The following is a 23501-nucleotide window of genomic DNA, read 5'->3' as shown; positions in this document are numbered from 1 at the left end:
AGGTTTTTCAGGAGGGCTCCCTCATCGCCTGACATGCCTTCTTTCCAGCCCAGCCAGGAGCAGAAAAGGGCCTCTGACCTCTGTATCACAAGCATCTGGCAGGGTGTGCTCATTAAATATTTGAAAGAATGAATGAATGAATGAATGAATGGGATGTTGCATATCCTCCACTTGAGCACATATCACACCCTGTTAAGATATCTTTTGTCTGTCCTGTGTCACCATTCTGATTCCTTGAGAGCAGGAATTGGATCTTTGTCTCTGCATCTCTGTAATCAGTCCAAAGCCTGGCACAAGACAGGAGCCCCAGGAATATCTGATGAATATGTGAAGACCTAGAATTTATCTCTGGGCCTCAGTAAAATTCTTAGGTCCTGTGAATTTCACACCCAACCAAACGGCAGCAGCCCCAAGTAGTTTCGATAAGTGGTTTTATTACTGGTTAGATTTTACAAATTCTGATATTCGAACAGACTTCCACCTTAAAATTCTAAAACAACAAAGCGACCATTGGAGGGAGTTTGATTTTTCCTTTTTTTTTTTTCTTTTTTTCTTTTTAGGACTATTCAAAGTAACAAACTTTTTTTTGTTGTTTTTTGTTTTTTACATTTTTGCTCTGGTCATAAATATACAGAGAAAAAGAGGGAGAGAAAAATGAACAAGTCATCCAAAGTATGGAGATAAAACAGTATTCCTAAGGCACGTGGCAGTCTTTGAAAATACAGAAGCTCTAGCCAACTTAAATTATTTGTTGTTTTTCCTCGCTCAGTCCACAAAACTGTACAGTGACACAAATGTTGTGTTGCAGGTAGATCTTCCAAGTTGTTCCTCGGTCCACACCGCTGCATTAGCCGGGCACACACTTCTTTTTTTTTCCTCTGTTTCCAGGCGAGATCCTAAAATGTGGTTAGTTAGTTGCTCAAAGCCTCTATTTTAAAATACACTTGGAATTCAACTAAAGATAATTTCTTTTTTAAAGAAATTGTGGGGTTGGGGGGTGCGAGTCATTAGAAAAGGTTGGTAAGAGTCGTTTGTGAGGGGCTGTGAGGCTCATGGCCCTCCAGGTTGCCAGGCACAGAAGTTAAGACGGACGTCACAGTTGGCAGGGTGGGGCTAGTCAAGTCTGTCAGGGTGGTGGGCGTGCTGGAGGGGCTGAGCGAAGCGTTGGAGAGCTCCGAGGCTGGGCCCGATGGCGTCCCTGTCTGCAGCGCCGCGTCTGTCGACTTGTCCACGCCCGTGTTTTCCTGCCGTAAGAGGTTGCGCCTGAACTTGGCTCGGGCGTTCTGGAACCAGACCTGCAGGGGATGACAGGGAAGGGCTGGTGAGCGGAAGGCAGGCAGAGCATCCCCCTGACTGCTTCACTCAGAGCTCTGCTGCCTATGGGGACGCTGATCTGCATTTTGCCAAGAGGATCCAAAATGTCAGGTTGGCAATATTTTGCTTTTTCGGTTTTTTTGTTTTTGTTTTTGTTTGGAGACAGGGTCTGGCTTGGTCCCCCAGGCTGAAGTGCAGTGACACAATCTCGACTCACTGCAGCTTCTAACTCCTGGGCTCAAGCGATCCTCCCGCCTCAGCCTCCTGGGTAGCTGGGGCTATATAGGTGAGCACCACCGGCCCCGCTAACTTTTTAAGTTATTTTTTTGTAGAGACGGGGTCTTGCAACATTGCCCAGGCTGGTCTCAAACTCCAGGCTTCAAGTGATCCTCCTGCCTCAGCCTCCTAAAGGGTTGGGATTACAGGTGTGAGCCACTGCACCCGGCCAATATTTTGCTCTTAATGAAATAAAACAGAAATTTCACTCTATCTAATGGGCTACGGCTGGGCTTCTCTTTCTGATAGGAGGTTCCAGAGCTGAGCTGTACTCCCGAATATCACAGCCACGAGCCACATATGGCTGCTGAGCACTTAAAATGGCATTAGCCCAAATTCAACCAGTCTGCAGGTGAAAACACACAACCTATCTGAAGGCTGAATATGGAAAAAAAAAAGCAGGTAGAATATCTCAATAATTTTTATATTGATTACATGTTGAAATGATAATAGTTTGGCTATACTGAGTTAAACAAAATACATTATTAAAATTAATTTTACTTTTACTTGTCTCTCTTCATTTCTTCAAGGAGGCTACTAGGACATTTAAAACTTAAAATTAAATGTGTGCCTCATGTTGCTTTTCTATCAGACACACCAAACACACACACCAGACAAATCTTGATCCTTTTCCTAATGGTTCTTTGAGACATTCCTTTTTTTTTTCTTTTTCCTTTTTTGGCAGTTGCCTTTCAGCAGACAATAAACCCCACAAGTTCTTGTTGGTAAAATGTTTTGAATGTTTTGTGGTCAGTAAGTCTGGGAATGGGATAAAGAACACATGAGAATCAGGCAATAATAATGAATTACTAAGAGGAAGTGAAAGACACGGATCCTATCCCCATCATTGGTTGGAGAAGCCACCAGGTACCCTGGGCCACTGGGTCTCAGGTCTCAGGGTAGAGGTGGGTGGAGGTAGGCAGCGTGGGAACGGCAGCCAAATTAAAGTGAGGCCAGGGAAGTTGAAACCCGCAGAGTCTCTCTCCCGACCTGCTGCATCCCATATCGACTTATGAGGGACGTGCGGCGGGGCGCAGAGCTGGGGCTGAGCTCTGTGTGAAAAGAATGTCAGTGAGAGAACATGGGTTTACTTTCATTTTTCCTTGGGCACAGACACACACGCGTCCACTCCCATATCTTTGCGCACACGCCTGTATGCATTCAGGAAGACACACAGAAATTCATCTAAGGCTGGGCACAGTGGCTCAAGCCCATAATCCCAGCACTTTGGGAGGCCGAGGCAGGTGGATTACTTGAGGTCAGCAGTTCAAGACCAGCCTGTCCAACATGGTGAAACCCCATCTCCACTAAAAATATAAAAAATTAGCTGGGTGTGATGGTGCACTCCTGTAATCTCAGCTACTCGGGAGGCTGAGAGAAGAAATGCTTGAACCCGGGAGGCGGAGGATGCAGTGAGCCAAGATCCCACCACTGCACTCCAGCCTGGGCCACAGAGCAAGACTCCATCTCAAAAAAAAAAAAAGAAAAATGAAATTCATCTACACAGCCAGCACCCAAGTACAACCACCCATCTAACAGCACAAACACAGGGATCCGCTGTACCCAGAGGTCCACGCAGTACTTTGGGAGGGGCTTAGGAAATCCAGGCCACTGTGGGGGGGGTGTTGAACCTTCCAAGGAAAAAGGCCCAAAAGGCAGGGCCCCTTCACTTCCCTTTGCGTGACGAAAACACCCGCCAGAAGCCTCCCCATAAAACAAAGGGCCTCAGGGCACTCTGCAAATTCTGGGGTGTCTAGTTGCGCATTTCCAGATGTCCTGCATCTGCCTGTCTTCCCAGTGTCTCCGGCAGGAGAGGGAGAGCTGACTCCTGGCTCCACGCACCCCTTGGGACCACCCGGGCTGCAGGGGCCTGTGGCCTCAAACCCCCGTTTCTGGTGGCGTAACGCAATTTGGGCTCAATTAAAAGCACATCCACAAGAATCTTGGAGTAAAGTGGGAGATCCAGACCCTGTGAAGTGGAGAAACCAAGCTCCCTCCTCAGTGCTGGATCTTCCCAGGAAGAAGGCACATTTTCCCTGGCTCTCTGCCCAAAGAAAGCCCATCACCCCTTCTGGGGGCTGGCAAATAAGTACAGTGCTTCTCAGACCACCCTCGACATGCTTTCCCTGGGGTTGGGGGGTCCTTCCCTTTCCCGGCCAGCAGAAATCTGTAGGGGAGAGACTGTGTCCTGGTGGCCTAAAGAAAATGGATGGGGAAAGCCCCCAGAGGCCCTCAGAGAGAGGAAGTGACTTCCCCAAAGTCAGGCAGATTGGGGTGGAGGAGGCCGGAGCCTTGCTGCCGCCACCTTGCCACTGTCCTGGCCTGTGTGCGTGTGACCCCTGAGCAGCCCGTGCTCTGTGCGTCTGACTCTCGGAGCAGTAGCTGGAGCAGGGAGCCTGGGTCCAGGGTGGAGGGTGCTTTGCCCGGTGCTCATTTGCTCATCCATCCGGGGCTCCAAGACCTCGGGCAGGGCTGGACCCGGTTAGCTGCCGGCTGTTTGCTATTTCTCAGGCTGTTGACCCTAACAGTGGGCTTGTAAACAATGACACTATCGTCCACAACTGCCTTCTCTGCTTTCCAGAGCTGAGGCGCTGGGAATCTGGTAGATGAAAATTCAACAACTTCATTAAAAGCCCGGCTGCTTTGGGGTTGTGTGGGGTTTGTTCTTCATGTTAAGTCAGGGCTTCACTAGAATTCTCTCCCAGGTATTTCAAAAAGTCCACTCCTAAGAGGTTGATGGGGGCAGGGACCCTTTCTGTGCTATCTTCATGTCCCCCGGTGCACGGCAGAGACTGGCAGAGATGAAGAATCAGTAATATGTATTCATAGGAATGGCTGACATGTATGTACCTTTACTATGTGCCAGGCTCCATGCCACCCTCCAGCGTGCACTGCCACAGGTTATTCCCATGAAAAGCCAAGTAGGTGGATTTGATTATTATTATTCCCATTTTATAGATTTATTTATTGACTATTATTATTATTATTATTTTTTGAGACAGAGTCTTGCTCTGTCACCCAGGCTGGAGTGCAGTGGCACGATCTCAGCTCATCTCAACCTCTGCCTCCCAGGTTCAAGTGATTCTCTCCTGCCTCAGTCTACTGAGTGGCTGGGATTACAGGCGCACGCCACCACACCACAACTGACCAATTTTTTTTTTTTTTTTTTTTTTTTTTGAGACAGAGTCTTGCTCTGTCGCCCCCAAGCTGGAGTGCAGTGGTGTGATCTCGGCTCACTGTGATCTCCACCTCCCAAGTTCAAGTGATTCTCCTGCCTCAGTCTCCCAAGTAGCTGGGATTACAGGCACCTGCCACCATGCCTGGCTAATTTTTTTGTATTTTTAGTACAGACGGAGTTTCACCATGTTGGCCAGGCTGATCTTGAACTCCTGACCTCAGGTGATCCGCCCGCCTCGGCCTCCCAAAGTTCTGGGATTATAGGCATGAGCCACCGTGCCTGCCCTCACTGTATAGATTTAAAAACCAGAGAGGGTCAGAGTGGTAAAGCCACTTGCCAAAGGTCACACAGAGGGCAACCTGAGACTGGAATCCAGGACCATTTGCCCTCCCTGCCACATGGTCCTGAGGGAGGTAGCAAGTCCATGAATGAGTGAATAAATGGATGAAGAAACAGAGAAGCAACTATGGTGCAGTGGAAAGAGCAGCTTCCAGTCCTGGGACTGCCACGTGATCTCGGGTTTGTCCCTCACCTCTGGACCGGCCTCAGTTTCCTCACTTGTACAACAAGAGGGTTAGACCACATCATATGCTCTCTGTGGCCCTCAGGGTCCTGACAGGCTGGGATTCTTAGGCAGCTGCAAGCAACAAAGTGCAATCTGCCCCAACCTCCCATCTTCTGAAACTGACAGGCCTTCTCTTTTCACATGCCTCAAGTTCTCTGGACTGTGTGTCTGGGACAACAAGGCCAAGTTCAGACAGAGAATCATCAGGACACAACTAACACCAGGCCAGGGGTGCCCCAGCCTGGTGCACGGTAGATCTCCAATTAGTCCTGGGTAGATGAAGAAGCACACGTTGCTTCTTGCCCCCTTCCCAGGCACTACCTGACCATGCAAGTTGTGTTTTGCCTCACAAACCTCCTTCCCCAGAATTCTTTCATCAGGAAAGCCAGGAGGGCCAGTGGGAAACCCATTTTGCCCCCAGCAAATCCCCACCTGGGATGCTAAGGAAATCAGCCAAAAGATGAAAGCTTCATGCCCATCATGGCATTTTTAATAACATCAAACTAATGGCTGCACCCAAAGTGTCCACTCAGATGCGGCAAGTGGGAGTCATGACACAGCCACTCCACGATGCCACAGGGGAAATGTCTTGTGATGGCTGTTAGGTGAAAAAAAGGATAAAAAAAAACTATGTCTTCTGGTATTGTACCTTCATAAAGCAAATAATAATGATGAATACTATTCCCCATGAAGTGCCAGGCTTTTTTTTTTTTTTTTTTTTTGAGATGAAGTCTCACTCTGTCGCCCAGGCTGGAGTACAGTGGTGCGATCTCGGCTCACTGCAACCTCTGCCTCCCGGGTTCAAGCAATTCTCCTGCCTCAGCCTCCCAAGTAGCTGGGAATACAGGCGTGCGGCATCATGCCCGGCTAATTTTTTATATTTTTTAGTAGAGACGGGTTTCACTGTATTAGCCAGGATGGTCTCCACCTCCTGACCTTGTGATCTGCCCACCTCGGCCTCCCAAAGTGCTGGGATTACAGGCGTGAGCCACCACGCCCTGCCTTTTTTTTTTTTTTTTTTTTAGACAGAGTCTAGCTCTGTTGCCCAGGCCAGGGCAATCTGGTGCAATCTGGCTCACTGCAACCTCCGCCTCCCGGGTTCAAGCGATTCTCCTGCCTCAGCCTCCTGAGTAGCTGGGACTATAGGCGCCCACCACCATGCCCAACTCATTTTTGTATTTTCAGTAGAGATGGGGTTTCATCATGTTGGCCAGGCTGGTCTCGAACTCCTGACCTCAGGTGATCCACCTGCCTTAGCCTCCCAAAGTGCTGGGATTACAGGCGTGAGCCACTGCGCCTGGCCTCTTTTCTTTTTTTGAGACAGGGTCTCACTCTGTTGCCCAGGTTGGAGTGCAGTGTGGTGCAATTAAATCTCACTGCAGCCTCCACCTCCTGCCTCAGCCTCCTGAGTAGCTGGGACTATGGGAACATGCCATTACTCTAGACTAATTCTTGTATTTTTTGGTAGAGATGGAATATCACTATGTTGCCCATGCTGGTCTCAAACTCCTGGGCTCAAGCAATCTGCCCACCTCTGTCTCCCAAAGTGCTTGGATTACAGGCGGGAGACACCACACCCAGCCAGTGCCAGGCATTTTATAAGCAAAGTCCTAAGCCCTTTACACATTAACTCATTTGGTCCTTATAATAACCCTATGTGGTAGATGTGAATATTATTGCCAATTTGCAGGAGTAGAGACTGTGTGCCTCTTACTGCACAGCCAGAATTGAGATGTGACTTCCAACAGACTGGTTCTATGCGCTTAACCACTACTTAACCTCTAAATCACACACTTTAATTATTGGATTCCTGTGCTCTTAGAAGGGTAAGGTTTTTTTGTTTGTTTGTTTTGTTGTTGTTTTTTCTGTTTTTCCTATTTTTCTAAACTGTTGGTGTGGCAGTTCTAGTATTTTGCAAACTTTTAAAGAAGTTTTCTTTAAAGAACCAAAAGTAATAGGCACTGAACTGGAAATCAGAAACCCTCGGTTCCAGCCCCAGGCCTAGAACCACTTTGCTGTGGTTCTTGGGAGAGTCACTCCACCTCTCTGAGTCTTGATTTCCTTTCCTTTGCAATGAGAGGTTCAGGCCAAATCGTCTGTGAAACTCCATACAGCTTAGGCCATCCAGGACTAGACTGGACACTCATCACCGACCGGGGTGGTAGACAGGCAGGAAAAAGACCACTTTACAGGTGGGGAAACGGAGGTTCAAAGTAATGAAGTGACTTGCCCTGATATAAACCACACCTCCTCCTCAGGGAAGCCTTCCCTGACTACCTCCTTCAGCAGGTCAGGTCTCTGTGCTCTCATTGTACCCTTGCATTTTTCCTACCTAGCATGTCTACCATTTTATTTCTTTACAAGAGTTAAATAAGAATTATATGGCCAAATAAAATTTGGGAAATGTTAGATTAGACTAAGTTGAGTCTCTTCCAGATTTCTCAACGCCTGTATTAATGCTAACATGCTCTGATCTCCAAGAGAAAGACATAGTCAACCTTGAGCCTTTCCCAAACCTATTTGATCTTAGAATCATTTAAAAGAAAAACACAGAGATTAGTCTTAGCACCTTGTCAATTGTTTATCCCACACTTTGCTCCACATGCCCTCTGGGTGGATGTTCCAGTGGGGTCTTGTTCAATGTCTTTTTTTTTTTTTTTTTTTTTTTTTTGAGACAGAGTCTTGCTCTGTCACCCTGGCTGGAGTGCAGTGGTGCAATCTCGGCTCACTGCAACCTCCACCTCCTGGGCTCAAGCGATCTTCCTCCTTCTTCAGCCTCCCAAGTAGCTGGGATTACAGGCACATGCCACCATGCCCAGCTAATTTTTGTATTTTTAGTAGAGACGGGTTTCACCATGTTGGCCAGGCTGGTCTTGAACTCCTGACCTCAGGTGATCCACCCACCTCCGCCTCCCAAAGTGCTGGGATTACAGGCGTGAGCCACCACGCCCAGCCAGTCTTGTTCATTGTCTTGTTCCCCACTGAATCCTCAGTGCCTCCAGCCCTGCCTGGCACATGGCAGGTCAATATATCTGTCAAACAGGTGAGTGGCCAGAGGAAAGCTAGAGTTCTCAACTCCTAAATTCTCACACAGGTTAATAACAACTAACTAATCACCTGAAAGATGCTATTTATTTATTTATTTTGGAGACAGAGTCTTGCTCTGTTGCCCAGGCTGGAGTGCAGTGGCACAATCTCAGCTCACTGCAACCTCCACCTCCCGGGTTCAAGTGATTCTCCTGCCTCAGCCTCCCGAGTACCTGGGACTACAGGTGTGCGCCACCACGCCTGGCTAATTTTTGTATTTTTAGTAGGGAACGGAGTTTCATCATGTTGGCCAGGCTGGTCTCAAATGCCTGGCCTCAAGTGATCTGCCCACTTCAGCCTCCCAAAGTACTGGGATTACAGGTGTGAGCCACCACACCCAGCCTGAAAGATGGTTTTTAAGCTGTTGGTGGTTAAAATGTATTTTCTTCCAAAGTCACACCAGGGAACCCCTATGGAGACCTTCACCCACCCAAATCAATCAGCTCATCACCCACTTCCCCAAGCTTAGGGCATCTTAATATTCTGCTCCCCTGGCCCTTCCACAGGAAGGAAGAAAAGCAACTCAGAGAGACTTCTATGTGGTGAGAAATGGTCTCCATGCATTTGTAAGGCTTAAAGTCTTTTTTTTTTTTTTGAGACAGAGTCTCGCTCTGTCGCCCAGGCTGGAGTGCAGTGGCGCAATCTTGGCTCACTGCAAGCTCCGGCTCCCGGGTTCACGCCATTCTCCTGCCTCAGCCTCCCCAGCAGCTGGGACTACAGGCACACGCCACCACACCCGGCTAATTTTTGTATTTTTAGTAGAGATGGGGTTTCTTTGTGTTAGCCAGGATGGTTTCGATCTCCTGACCTTGTGATCCGCCCACCTCGGCCTGCCTCCCAAAGTGCTGGGATTACAGGCGTGAGCCACTGCGCCCGGCCAAGGCTTAAAGTCTTAAAGGACCTCCCTCTAAGGGGCCATTCTGTCTCCCAGTCACCTTGCCCACTGATAGTGAGTATTGTAGTTGCCATGCTGCTGCTGATGGCAAATGTGAGCACCTTTTATGTGATGAACACTTTACTAGAGGTTTCTGCTTCCCTACCAAGACATGGCATCTGTGACCTACCCCTTCCCTTTTCTCCCACTCTTCTGCTGCACTCTGCAGCCAGATCCAAGGGGAGAAAAGTCAAAATCCCTTCATGTGCAATATTGGAAAGAGCTTTGGAATCAGACCAATATGAACTTGACTCCTGGCTTCATCACTTACTAGCTGTGAGACTCAGGGCCAGGGTTCTAGACTTTCAGAACCTCACTTTCATCATCTGCAAAATGAAGATAATCACATTTTTAAAATGTGTGCAAAGAGGGTTGCAGAATGAACTGTACTGTGTAAATGACTGCAGGAGACTGAACTGTACTGTGTAAATGAGTGCATGAGATCAGCATGCCTGGGTCCTGACTCTATACTCTGTAAATTATACTGTATGTCATCTTATTTACTCCGTGCAACCACCAGTAAGGTATCCTTCTCATCCCCATTTCATAGATAAGGAATCAGGCTCGGAGAGGAGAAATTAAAGTATCCAAATCTCACTGCTGGTAAGTCAGACAGGATTAAAACCAGTCTGTTACCTTTCAAAGCCATACTACCACCTGCCTCAAACTGTTCCTGTCCCATGTCCACAAGATTCCCCATCAGCAGTCAGGGCACCTGGGGGCAAGCCCCACCCTGCCAATGCCTGGCTCCTGTATCCAGCAGCAAATCACCTCATCTTACTAGGTCTTAAGCTTCTCATCTGTAAAATGGGCAAAAAAAAATCTTAAGGTAAGGTAGATACGTGGCTGGAAAGATAATGCTTTGTAAACTGCTGCATCACCATGTGCAATAAGGAATATTTGTGATTTGTGCAAATGTGGTCTGGGAAAAAGGGAGAACAGTGCTACACATATGCCCCACCCCCAATATACAGACCCTAAATGAAACTCACACTCAGACAGTCATTGCCAGATTGGCTCAAAGAAGAAGGAACTATGCCCATTGATCAGGCCGGCCTGGATTTGGATCCAGCTCTGCAGGTAACTAGCAAAGTGTTATTTGAGGCAAGTGGAGATCATTTGGGCCTCCACCTTCTCATCCGGATGGTGGGGGAAGAGGGATCATGATGCCTGGCACAGCGTGGTTGGTCCTTCCTCTGGGCTCCCTCAGTAGGTGCCCCAACAGATCACACCGTGAGGAAACTGTACATGGGTCTGTCTTTATACCTAACAGGTGAATTTCCTCAGGGCCAGGACCATGGTTTGTTCATCTCTGTGTCCCCAGGGCCTGGTGCCAATACATGTTTCATCAGATGAAAGAATAAGAGGTAACTCTCCTGGAAATCTGGTTTGTTCCTAAGTCAGGTGACCAAGCCTTCTGCCTCCCCAAGGCCAACAAAGACTGGCTCCTCACTGGAGATTCTGATTCAACTATGGGTACTTACTTTTCATTTCATTTAATCTGGATAACTGAGACAGGTTTGTGCCCTAATGGTGCCCTTTCTACAGATGAGAAATCTATGGCTCAGAGAGGGTAACTAATTTGTCCAAGACACACAGCCAGTGAACCCAGCCCAGGTCTTCCTGAACCCGGTTCCATCCCCAGCTCAAGCATTAATTCATAATTAATTCATTAATTCCCTCCCCTGGCCCCACTCCATAGAGCAGGCCTGTCTATGCCCAGGAGGGCTTTGCACGTGGCCCAACACAAATTCGTAAACTTTCTTAAAACATTATTATTATTATTATTATTATTTTAGCTCAACAACTATCGTTCATGTTAGTGTATTTTATGTGTAGCCCAAAACAATTCTTCTTCTTCCAATGTGGCCCAGGGAAGCCAAAAGACTGGACACCCCTGCCATAGAGCAACTGGGTTGGGGAAGGACGAAGGGTCCTACTAAGCAGAGAAAAGGCAGCCCAATCCCAAGTCCGCAGTCCGAACTCACCCACGGCTGAAGGGAGGGGACGCCAAAGAGGGTCCTTGACCTAACCCCAAGAAGGCGAACAACGAAGGAAACAGATGAGAGGGACCTGCTGCCCCAGCCAGTGTAGCCATGTCCTCTATCCACCAGGAGCTCAGACTAGTGGGACTCGAAAGCGAAACGGACCAAGAGGGAGGGGCGGGCCCAGAGGGGCGCATCGGCGTCCCATTGGCCGGCGCTCCCTCCCTCCGCTACGTCACCCAGTCCTCCCTCGCCCGCAGCCCCTCGCCCGCTCCCGGTAGGCAGCGCTGCTCAAGGGGGCGCCTCGGGAGCCTAGGGGCCCCAACTCCTGGCTCCTCCCGCAGCCGCAGCTGCAGTTGCGCTGCGTCACAGCCTCAACCCGCCCCACAGAGGGCATTTTTTGTTTGTTTGTTTTTTGTTTCTGACAAACTCACAAGAACTTTCTTAGGGCAGCTGCGCAGCCCTCTGTCTCTGTCATCCCCTCTATGTCACCTCCCAGCCCTCAATCCCAGAGACCTGGGGCTGGAGGGTGGGTCAGACTGGCCTGGACTCGAATCCCACCACCTCCCCTCCTGTTGTGAGGCTGTCCCGTTACTTCATCCCTCGGTTTTCTTCCCTCAAAATATGTGTCGCTGGCACTATAACCACACGTTCTGAAGAATAAATTGGTTAAACTTGCTATAAAGGGAGGCATTGTCTTGCCTTCTCTTTGTATGAATGGGGAAACTGAGGTCCACTACCAGAATAATTGCTCATACTAGTGAATTCATGCCAGCTAATGAATCTAGTTAATGCTATTATTGGCTACCATCCACTGAGCAAGTAAGTGTCAGGTCGCACCATAGGCACGTCATTTCAGTGGCTCCTTGGATAACCCGGCAGCATAATTTATTGTATCCATTTCTTGTATGAGGAAACAGGCTACAAAAAGTCAAGTGACTTGCCTAAGACCCTAAAATGAGTAAAAGGAGGAGCTGACGGTTTGAGATGTGGCCCACGACTCTGCCACAACTTTGGGTCATGCAGGAGCCTGGGACCTGCTCCTGTGCCTCCAGACTAGGGTTCTTAACATCTCTAGGGGTGTGGAAATCTGGTGAAAGTTCTGGAACTTCTCTGTTAAGAAGTTACTCGCACATGTAAGTGCAGTTCTGCTCAGTTTCACAGGCACCCAGCCACTCCCCCACCCCACCATGTCCTCTGGGCAGTCCCGCCCCCACCTGCCCACCCAGGGAATCTGCCCACACACATCCCCACCACCAAACCTTGCTTCCAGGAGAGTCTGGGAGGCAGAAGATAAATCTAGAGAGATGCCTGAAGGAAGAGAGAGGGGGGAGTGAGACAGAGGCAGACAGCAAGAGAAGAGAAACTAGAGTGGGTGAGAAGCAAGAAGCAGGAGCTAACGATAGTCACCTTGGGTGGACGTCCTGGGATGGGGTGGGGCGGCCTCTAGATTTATCTGAAATGTTTGAACCTTTTATGACGTGAATGTGTGTACAATGAGTGTCACTTGAATAATAAACAGAAACTAAGAATTGTTTACAAGAAAGAAAAGAGACCGAGTATGGAGACAACGAGGATGGAGCGATACACAAACAGAAAAACAGAGAGGCAAAAACTGAAAAAGAGAAAAGACGAAGTAAGAAAAAAAGACTGAAATACAGATGGAGACAGGCTGGAGAGGTGAAGAAAGAGAATGAGAAAGATAAACACACAGAGAAGCAGACACAGGGTGGAAGGTCCTTCCAAGGCCCACGGCGGGGGGTGCAGGGTTCCACCCCAGTCCCTGGTGGTCGCAGATGCCCCCATCCCTGGCCCTGGCTGACCTGGAGGACCCGCTTGGTGAGGCCCGTCTTTTGCGCGAGCTGCTTCAAGTCCTTGGCGTCAGGGTTGTGGTTAATGGCAAAGTAAGACTTCATGGTCCGAAGCTGGTGGTGCTTGAAGGACGTGCGCATGCGCTTGGTCTTCTGGCTGCTCGGGTACGGCTGGTCACGGTCCAGGTGCTCTGCGTCGTTTTCGTTGCAGCTTAGCGCTAGGGAGGAGACACAGAGCCGGTGGGTGAACTTCCTGACCCGCCCCCATGCCAAATCCACACTCGCCCCACCCACTGCCAAACATTTCAATCCTTAACCCTGCCGCATGTCTGCGCCACAATGAACTGGGGACATCATCCCCATTTTATAGATGGAGACACTGAGGCTCAGAGAGAGCGATCCGCCCAGGATCACACTGCTAGGAACTGCAGCACTGAGTCCCGTCTCTGGGAGAATCCAAAAATCATTCTGAGCCATTATGTTATGATGATAAAAACAATAGTAGTAGCAGCAGCAGCAACAACAACAGCTACGACTAGTTGATGGCTGATTGAACTCCAGGTGATGTGTTAAAGGGCTTTCCAGCCACATTTTCCTTAGGTACTTAAAACAATCCTAGGAGCACCAGCTATTATTTTTCCCGTTTTTACAGATGTTGAAACTGAGGCTCAGCAAGGGAAGTCACTTGACTTCGGACACAGCAGGACAGGGTCTCTGGGCCTGCACTCCTCCTATTTCCCAAGGCACTCTAAGGATGAGTGCTTTCCGCCATCTCCCCCTACCGTGTCTGGGAACGGCACCTAGAAACTGCTGAGACAGAGACTCACGTTCATTTTGCCACACCCAAAAGTACTGAGGGACCCCTGGGCCTCGGGCATTTTGCAGTTTAATCCTCATCACTACTCTGTAAGATGTTTGTTTCCCCGTTGAACAAATGGAGCAAATTAGGCTCGGGGAAGTTCAGAGATCTGCGGCAGTCCACAGAGAGCGGCAGAGTGGAAGGGAAAGGAAGTCCGAGGCAGAAATAAACATGTAGTAGACACCTATGGTGTGTGTTTGGCTTTACAAATGTCACTGTACATCATTACCGCTCAGAGAGGTGGCCATGACTATTCCCATTTTAGAGATGCAGAAACTAAAGCTAAGGGAAATGAAGCCACTTGCACACAGCCACACCACCGGTAACCGGCTATATTGATCTTGATCTGTTGAGCCTAGATTTAGCACTGGAGTACTCCTTGTTTTCTTCCACTACACCACGAAGGGAGGAGGGAGCCTGTCCCTATCACAAGGGGCCTCATGGGGGCCAGGCTGCCAATGCCTGGCTGGCATTAGGGGTGGGGAATGTGAGTGAAAACCTGGGCCTCAGAAAATTGCTCAGCCACCTGGCAGCTGATGGGGACCTGCAGGACCCTTCCCAAGGTCCCCTCCTCATGGCACCTCCTGAGCCATGCCACACTTAAGGTCTTGCCTTGGGGTAAGCCTCATAAGGGGTGTACATTCAGTCCGCCTAAAGTGAGAACTGAGAAGGTATCTTGTGCTCTTATCACATACCCATAACGGAGCTCTAGATTTAGCAAATGAAAATACAGGTTGCCCAGTTAAATATAAATTTCAGAAAAATAATAAGTAATTTTTTAGTATAAGCATGTCCTAAATATTGCACGGGACATACCTATACTAAACATGTATTTGTTGTTTACCTGAAATTCAAATACTACAGGTGATATAGCTATGCTAAAAAATTGTCATTTATCTAAAATTCAAATATTACACTGGACACTTATACTACAAATTTCAAATCTATTCGTTATTTTTCCAAAATGCAAATATTGCCGGGGACACTTACACTAAAAATGTATTTGTTATGTACCCAAAATTCCAATTTAACTGGGGATGCTGTATTTTGTCTGGCCACACTACCTCCAAAGAACTTTTACTCTGCTGGTGACCTCCCCCTTCCCCTGCCCAGATGGGGAAGAGCCCCTTGCAGAGAGAATTTGCAAGATACAAGTCTTGCCCCTGCCTTTGGAGCTGTTAGCTAGGGGCTACACCTCCTAGGGGCCTCTTTCCAACGGCACTCAGGTCCCCTCACCCCCGGGGCTGCATTCCCACAGAGAGCACGCCCAGAGTGAAGAGCGCGGGTCCGGCAATTTAAAGGGGATCAGAGGATGCCTCTGAACCTGATCCACCAGAACGGCTTGGAAACCCGCTGAGGTGAGCAACCCTTTTCTTTCCCCCAGTCCCCAGCTCCACTGGGGGTGGGGCAGCCTCCCTACGGGGTATCTTTGGGCCCATCCCTCCACCGAGCCCCCGCCTGGGCCTGGCTGCTGTTAATGAGCTCCGTGGGGACCCCGGCGCCCCCATGGGCCCAAGGGACCTGCCCCGAGTGCCGCCTAGGTGGGGTAGTAGTGCGGGGGAGGGGGACAGAAAGGGCAGAGAAAGGAGAGAAAAAGACAAACACAGAAAGGCAGAATGGAGGGAGAGAAAGAGAGAGGGGGTAGGGACGGAAGATGGACAGAGCCAGGAAAAAGAGAGGAGAGACAGAGGAAAAGAAAGCGAAGGAGCCAGGAGAACCGCAGAGACACAGCTACAAAGACAGCAAGAAATAGACAGGGAGAGCGGAGGGGAAAGCGAGTCCCGGAAACAGGCGCAGCTTGCGGCGAGGGTCCGGTGGCCGAGCTGAATCCCGGGGCTCCAGGAGACCCGGTCCCTGCGGGGGAGGCCTTTTCCGAAGCCGTTATTGGCGGGGGAGTGGTGAAAAGGGGAAAGAAGGGGAGTGGAGAAAAAAGGAAAGGAGCCGGCCCTAAGTAGCGAGGCCGAGGCCGGCCAGAGGCGAGGGCAGGGGGCGGCAGCGGGGGAGGCAGCCGTGGGGCCCAGGTTTGGCCGGCGCCCCGAACCCCCTCACTCCCGCCCCCAGTGCCCGGGGGCGGGTCGAGATTCCCCAGGATCGGATCCGGGGAGGAGCGAGGGGCCGAGGGGAGGGGGAGGACCCGGGCTTTCTCTCTCCTTTTTTTTTTTTTCCTCTCAATTAGGCCGATTCAATGGAGCTAAAGAGCTCGTAAAATCATGAATAATTTACTCGTGATCTGTTATTAACCCATCGGGTTTCGAGCTCTTGTCGCTGGGACTGAACCTGTAATCAAATCTGACTTCGCCTCATTTTACTAAAGACGAGATTGTAGGTTCAATTGTCTAAATAATGGATTGGAATCAAATCAGTAATTACGCCGCCAGGCACACACACACAAAAAGCTGGGGCTGGGGGAGGCCGGGCGTCCGGCCGGTCCGCGCGGGACTCCCGCGGCCGCGGCGCGCAAATCCAGGCGCAAAGTGCGCGGCCCGGGCCCCTCGCCGGCTCCCGCCGCCGTTTTCGCGCCCCCAGCCCGCTGGCAGCCCCGCCCGGGGTAGGGGGAGGTTTCCGTTCCACCGGGGCCCGGGCCCGAGGGGCTGCGGGAAGAGGCCGCTGCGGCCCCGCCCCGGAAGGACTTTCCGACCCCGCGGCCCGCGGCTCTGCTGTGAGCCCAGCGCTCGGCGCCCCGACGGCGCCCCTTCCCCACTCGGCCCCCAGCTCGCCGCCCTTCAGTAAGGTACCGCCGCGCCTCGGAGGGACTGTCCCCAGAGCAAGAGGCTTTGCAAGGGGTCGGCGTGGCTGGGCCACAGGATGTGGGACACTGCCACAAACAAGCTCGTGTCCCCGTGGTCGGAACCCTGCACGCACACGCACACGACCCGCGCCCGCACCCCCCGTCCGCGATCGCACCCTCCAGGGTCCCCGCTTTCCAGTCCTAGCTGCCCCGCGGCCCACACTGCGGCCATTTCTCTCCTGCCAGTGCGGGAGTGGAGGGAAGGGCGGACGCCAGACCCAGGACGACTGGGCTGGGCCCCGAGAGGCCGGGGAGATGCCCTCTTTCCCCAACCTAGTCCCGGGAGCCCCGAAAGAGCCAGCCGCATAGCCACCGCCGGCGCACCGAACGCCGTTTCTCTCAGGACTAGGAGGCCCGGCCAAGGTCGGAGAGGAGGGCACGGGAACAAACACGACACACACAGAGACAGAGATAGAAAGAAAGGACGGAAAGAGCGGAAAGGAAAAAAAGAGAGAGGGAGGCCAGAGAGAAAGTGAGATGGCTGAACGGAGGGTGTCTCTTGTAGAGGTTAAACAAGGCTTGAAATTCAGCCTTCAGCCCATCTCGCTGGGGGAAACGGCGGCTGAACAGCAAAAAGCAGAAATAAATCTCTGTACCTTCTACTCTCTTTTTGCACAATCCTAAACTCGGCGCCGAACCTGCGTGCCCAGGAAAACAATACAGCTCCCCAGCCACCAGGTGCCCTGGAGCTGAGCCCCGCGAGGTGCTTCCGAATGGAAGTTGACCCCACTTGATAAATAGAAGCGGCTTGGTGTGGGGGGAGCCGGTCTGAACTCGGTTTTGTCTTTTTTTTCGGGGTGGTAGGAGAGGAGGGATAGAAGTTCCAGAGAGCTACATCTGTGGTAGTGCCTTCAGCAAATCTTAAATCCGCGCCACCGACCGGCCTACCGCTGCTTCACCATTTACCAAACTGGGGGCTGCGTTTTCCTCCCAGTTCCGCACACAGAGACACACGCCCCATGATCCTCCAAGCGATTTCGTTGGAGCGAACAGGGGACATCCCCACCCGCCCCTCATTTCCCTCTCTAGTCAACTCAGATTCTTTAAGATGAAAATAACTGACTTCTTCCCGCCGTAGCACCCTCTGCACAGTCTTGGGTTTGTTTTTGTTTTGGTTTTTTTCTGCTTGTGCATTAGACTAAAGGGAAAAGGAAGAAGAACACAAAATCTCCAAATCTAATTCTGTTGCAAACGAAAGAAGGAAAATAATTGCACATAAACTCTAATTCGGAAGCCCGGAGAGTCATAAACCTTTCCGGGCCTTGCAGACTTCGGGCAGATGTTGACGGCTCATTTGCCGGGACTCAGAACCTCTGCAGCTGTCCTGAGCAGGGAGGGGCGCGGGAGGGGGCAGAGCTTCTCCGGGAATGGCCAGGAATTCAAAGATGCCGGAAATCCGAACCAAGCCCCCCACCTCACCCCACCCCACCCCACCCCGGCACGAGGCCAGGCCTGCCCCAGTCTCGTCCCCGCCCGGGCGCCCGCTTCCGAGGGTCGCGGCCCTCACCCCAGCAGGCGCCAGGAAACTCGGAGGAAGAAGTCCGGGAAAACTGAGACCTGTCTTTAAAGGAGGATCGGGCCAAGCAAAAGGAACCGCAGCGTTTGCCTTCCTGAGTTCCCCAAGCCTGCTGCCCTTGGGACATTTCACGAGGTCAGACCGCACTCCAGGCCGAGCTCGGCGCCCCGGGCCACAGCCAGCCCTCTCTCTTGGGACCCTCGCCGCCCTGCCTCGTTCCTCCGCCGCCCCAGCTCCCCGCCCTGAGCCGCACCAACCCAAAACCTGTTTGGTGTCAGCGCCGCCTTGCTTTCTCCATCCCTGCACTTCCTGCCTAGCAAAGTGGGGCAAAGGCCCAAACCAAAAAGCCATCTCCAAAAAAACAATTTATCACAGACAAGGCCCTGCACCCGGAGCAGCAAGGGACCACTGCACCCCCTCCTCCCGCTCCAGCCGAGGACGCACAGTCTGGAAGCCCAGGGGGCTAATGTACCTTCTGCGAGGCCGTCCGGTGCTTAAGGCTCGCTATTTGCCCAGCACACAGAGATTCAATCCAGCTCCCGGCCGTCGAGGCCGCGCACTTTCCCCCAACCCTACCGGGGGCGCTTCGTGCGCCGCGCACTCACCAGCGTTGTAGGCCGCCAGATCCGCACCGGGGCCCGGGCTCTTACGTTTCCTCGGCCGCCCCTTCTGCACAGTGCCCACGCCATTGTAGTAGGGAAGACCCAGAGGGTTGGCCCCTGCTGCGCCCAGCCCCGCGCTCTTGGCCGCCGCGGCTGCAGCGGCCGCCGCTGCCACGTCGGCATGGTTGAAGTGTGCGGGGTACTCGCCCTGCAGCAGCGCCTCGAAGTGCAAGCGGCAGTAGACCAGGCTGTCCTTCATGCCGAAGTGGTCGCCCGTGGTCAGCATCTTGTTACACGTGGTGCACGTGAAGCAGTTGAGGTGATAAACCAAGTCCCGAGCGCGCATCACCATCTCCGAGGCCGAGATGCCCAGGTGGCAGCGGGCGCAGCGCTGCACAGAGAACCGCCTGTAGGGACCATGGAGGGAGGGGCTGTGGGAACACACGGTTGGGTACCCCCCTTTTCCTCCTCCAGGTGCCGCTGCTGCTGCGGGGGGCAATCCCCTCCTCAAGACGAACAACCCGGCCTTTATTTGGAGGATGGGGGGGGAGAGAGAACTAGATTTTGACCCAGGCCTGGTCCTGTCCTAAAATAGTTTCCCTTAACACACTCATGCCTACAGAGACTTCTACTTCACCCAGAGTCTCTGCAAGCCCTAGGAAAGCCTTTACCTGGGAGTGGAGGGAGACACTTACCACTTACCCCCTCCTCAACCTTTACTCCTCCCTCCAAACCAGCGCCTGGGAATCCTACTGACTTTTATAATTTGGAAGAAACACAGAGACAGGGAAAGAGAGAGAGACACAGATGCAGAGACAGAGACAGAGAGAATATACATAGACCCTAATCTTAAAACTGGGGAGAAGGAGAAACCGGGAACTTGGAGTCTCCTAGTGATTCTGGTTCTTTGATCTTGGCCACCTTTCACTCCCATTTTCTCAAAAGACCTGGAAATGCACCCACTCCCACAGCTCTCTTTCCAACTGTGTTTCACTCCAGCTTGGGCTGCCTAGGTTTGGGGGTGCCTGTTTCTATAACCTCAGATTAACTCAAGAAACTTCAAAGAGAGAGGGGAGCAAGGATCCCAACTCAAGCTTTTTTGTGGTCTAAGCTCCGAGCGGGAGGGCAGCTTCTGCTTTTTTCTGGTTCTCCTACTTCGTAGCCTTTCCAAGAGCTCCCCAAATTGCTGCTTTAAAAGGTTATCACCCAACTTGTGCTGGCTTGGAGAAGTTGAGGGGGGGTGGGGGGAGTCCTGAGTAGTGAACCCTCTCCTGGGACTAAAGGGAAAGGAGAGAGCCAAACTGTAAGATTGTGCCTGAGATTGGGGGGAGGGGTCCTGAGGGGCAGTTTGGTGGGGGGGCTACCTGTAGTAGTCTTCCTTGCAGTAGATGCTACCGTCCTTGCTGAAACAGGTGAGCTCCGACTCCAGGTTGAGCTTGCACTCGCAGCACTTGAGGCAGCGCATGTGCCACTGCTTGTCCACCGCCAGCAGGTAGTAGCGGTCCGAGATCTTGCCCCCGCAGCCGGCGCACAGCGCGGCGCGGTCACTGCTGATGGACGGCATGGTCTGCGAAGGGAGGGAGGCGGAAGACAGCAGCGCCTGCGTCAGCCAGCGGCCCCTCCGCCGCCGGGAAACCGGCACCCACAGCTCCCTCTGTGGCCTCGGCTAGCCCTGAACGCGGAGGGGGCTGCCAGGGCATGTGGCGCGCTTCCCCCCACCCCAAAAGGCCCATTTCCATTTCTGGGCAGTTCAGAACCCAGGCCCGCCTGCGCAGCCCTAGTCAGCCACAGGCCCAGGCCAGGCTCCTGGCCTAAATGGCTCTGGTGCTTACCTCTCTTCCTTCCAGTCCTCCCTGTCCTTTCCCCCAAAATGCTCGGGCTGTGTTTAGGGATCAGGACAGCTACTCCAGTCAAGCCCTCCAAGAGCTTTCCCTAAACTTCTTCTTAAATGAGCCACCCGGGGGATAAGGTGACCATTAAGTCACCCTCCACACAGAATCCTCTTTGGAGAGACAGCAGAGTTCCTGGGCCCCAGCTCCGGTAATCCCTGGATCCTTAGGCCAGAGGTTAAGGCCAGGACAAGTCAGCCAACTTCTGGCTCCTCTGCCACACGGGCTGGGGCCCTCTTGGGTCCGGGGATGAGGTGAGCGGGGTGCAGGGACACCCTCAAAGTCCCTGGGTGAAGGACAGGTTCAACCCAAATCCCTCCCTATCCAAACTGACCAGCAGAGAAGGTCTAACCGAAGAAGGGCTCGGAGGCCGGGAGGACACTGGGGCCGCTGCTCCTGCTCCCGGAGCAGAGAAGCTTCTCCCGTGCTCCCCACCTCCGCGGCCTCCTAAAGGTCACTTCTGGGCCCGCTGGTCGGGCAGTGGCTGCTCTTCTGGCCCCCAGGGAGGTCTGAGGCGAGGAACTGGCTATTTGGGGCTGGGCCCGCGGAGCCAGGTGTAGAGATCCAAATGGAGTCTCCTACGGCGAGGGCCAGGCCGGAGCCTGAGCTCCCAGCCCTGGCCTGGCTAAGTCTGACCAGTCAAGGGTCTGGGGACGCGATCAACGACAAATGTTGGCCCCGAAGACTTCGGCCTCTGAAACCGCGCTGGGGGTTGAGGGGGATCCCCGATTGCCGGAAAGCTGGGAGCGGCCCAAGCCGGCTGGAGCCCCAGTGCTCCCGGCTGGTTCGCCTTTCCCTGGCGCCGCCCGCGGCGCCGCCAGCAACCGGAGCCGAGAGGTGGAGGAGAGCGCGGGGCTGTCGACCCTGGCACCGGGCAAGGTGAGAAGGGAGCCGCCCCGGGCCGCGGATGGGACTTCGCTTCCACTTCGGAAGAAACGCTCTCCTCTACCCCCAGGGCCGAGATTTCGGTTTCAACCTTGTTTCCCTTCTGCGTCCCAGCAGCCGGGTTTCCCCCGAACCGGGAGCCACCGGCCTTGCATTCTGACCGAGGATCCCCAGCACCCAGTCCCGTGCGGCACGAAGGACGCTCCCCAAACTTCGGGGAGCAGAGGCGCTGACTGGCCCGGCCCCATCCCAGCTCTCAGCCCCGACCCCACAGCCGCGCGCCTACCGTCTCGGTATCGCCGCGGTCGATGGCGGAGCTGATGGCGGGAGCCTCGCTCTTGGCCCTGCGGTCCATCTCGTCGATGACCCCGTGCACCTCGGGGCCCGACAGACTGTGGAACAGCATCGCGGCGGGACCGGCGGGGCCGGGGGCGCGGCTCCTCCGAGGGAGGGCTTGCCCCCCGCCTCAGCTGCCTGGCGCTCCTGGCGCTAACGGGCCCGGTGCATCGCCACCGCGGCCCCGGCCCCGCCCGAGCTCGGCTGCGCCCCCAGGCCGGGCTCCGGGCCCCGGGCGCTCGCGGGGCAGGACGCCTCCCGCCGAGGCGCGGGGGCAGCTACATTGCGGGGCGCCTGGGCGACGGCGCCAAAGCCAGAGTCACAAGGGCACGGGACAAGCGGGGCGGGGGGAGCAGGAGACTAGGGCAGAGGTCGGCGCCCGCCGCGGGCGCTTTCACGCCGCGGGCATCGCCCGCCCGGCTTCAGCGACCGGGGCGCAAAGCAGGGGCGCAAACTCTGCCCGAGGCGGCGACGGCTGCGGTCGGGGTTCACCCAGAAGCTGCTAGGTGCCCGCGGCGGCCCAGCTGCCTGAACCCCTCCCCTCCCTGGGGTGCGCCCCCAGCCCAAGGCGACCCTCTTGGGCGCTGAGTCGGCGACTGGAGTAGGGGTTTCTCCGAAGCCTGCGAGCCGAGTCGAGCCACCGGGAGAATTGAAGAGGAGGAGGAAGAGGAGGAGGAGGAGGCGGAGGAGGAGGTGGGGGAGGAGAAAAAAGAGGAGGAGCAGAGTGGGAGGAGGAGCCGCCGGCCGCGGGCCCAGCCGCGCGCAATGCTCTCCAAGCGCGCGCCTAGCCCAGCCCCGGCTCTGCAGTCCGCGCCAGCGCAAGCCTCCGCGCCTTTTCTACAGCCGCGCCTGACATCACGTCCTGCCGCCGTGCCATTGGCCGCTCGGCGCCCCAGGCCCTGGTAGCGCGTGCTCCGGGAAGGCGGGAGACCCAAGAGGGAGGGGAGAGGCAAGAGGAGCAGAGGAGAGTCGAGATGGTGGGAGCTGGTGGGCGAGGCTGGAGGGCGGGGGTGGGGGGGAGGCAGGGAGGAGGGAGAGCGCGGGGTTTGGAGTTTTTAAGATACGAACAGCTTCCTGCGATATCTTCAGAAAGGAAAATTAAACCCTCTATCCTAAGAAGGCGCAGCAAGGGGATGCTCGTCTCACTGCGGTCTCCCCTCGGCCTGGAGCCGCGGCCTCAGGCACCCGCCTGGGAGGCCCGGGAAGGCAGGCCTGTGACAGAGTTGCAAGAGCCTTCGGCCGGCTGGCCGTTTCCCATCGAGCTCCGCCTTCGGCCCGGGCTCTGCACAGCGGGCTGCAGGCGGCCGCGCAAGCCTCCTGGGTACCCGGCTGAGCCTGAGTGGCGAGACCGGCGAGAGCTGTGACTCCCGGGGAGGGGGGCCAGCCAGCATATCCACGCTCCAAGCCCCCTAGAGCCCAATCTGCAGCCCAGCGTGTAGCTTCTCGCTCTTCCCGGTCTCTCCCCAGCCTGGAAGA

At 53.6% G+C, this 23501-nt stretch overlaps 1 protein-coding gene across 1 annotated transcript; it reads right to left on the bottom strand.

Moving 5' to 3' along the window:
• Positions 1-510: 510 nt before the first annotated feature.
• On the bottom strand, positions 511-22838 carry LHX2 (LIM homeobox 2). Its single transcript, XM_002820191.6, has 5 exons — positions 21976-22838; positions 20280-20482; positions 18919-19322; positions 13163-13368; positions 511-1295 (listed from the first exon to the last, which is right to left on the bottom strand). The coding sequence occupies exons 1-5, from the start codon at positions 22093-22095 to the stop codon at positions 1008-1010; spliced, it is 1221 nt and encodes a 406-aa protein (XP_002820237.1). The 5' UTR covers positions 22096-22838; the 3' UTR covers positions 511-1007.
• Between the last annotated feature and the right edge of the window lie 663 nt (positions 22839-23501).

Source organism: Pongo abelii, chromosome 13, assembly GCF_028885655.2.
Source record: "Pongo abelii isolate AG06213 chromosome 13, NHGRI_mPonAbe1-v2.0_pri, whole genome shotgun sequence".
Lineage (NCBI taxonomy): Eukaryota > Metazoa > Chordata > Mammalia > Primates > Hominidae > Pongo > Pongo abelii.
The sequence above is the reverse complement of the archived record's forward strand: the minus strand, read 5'-3'. Positions and strand labels throughout refer to the sequence as shown.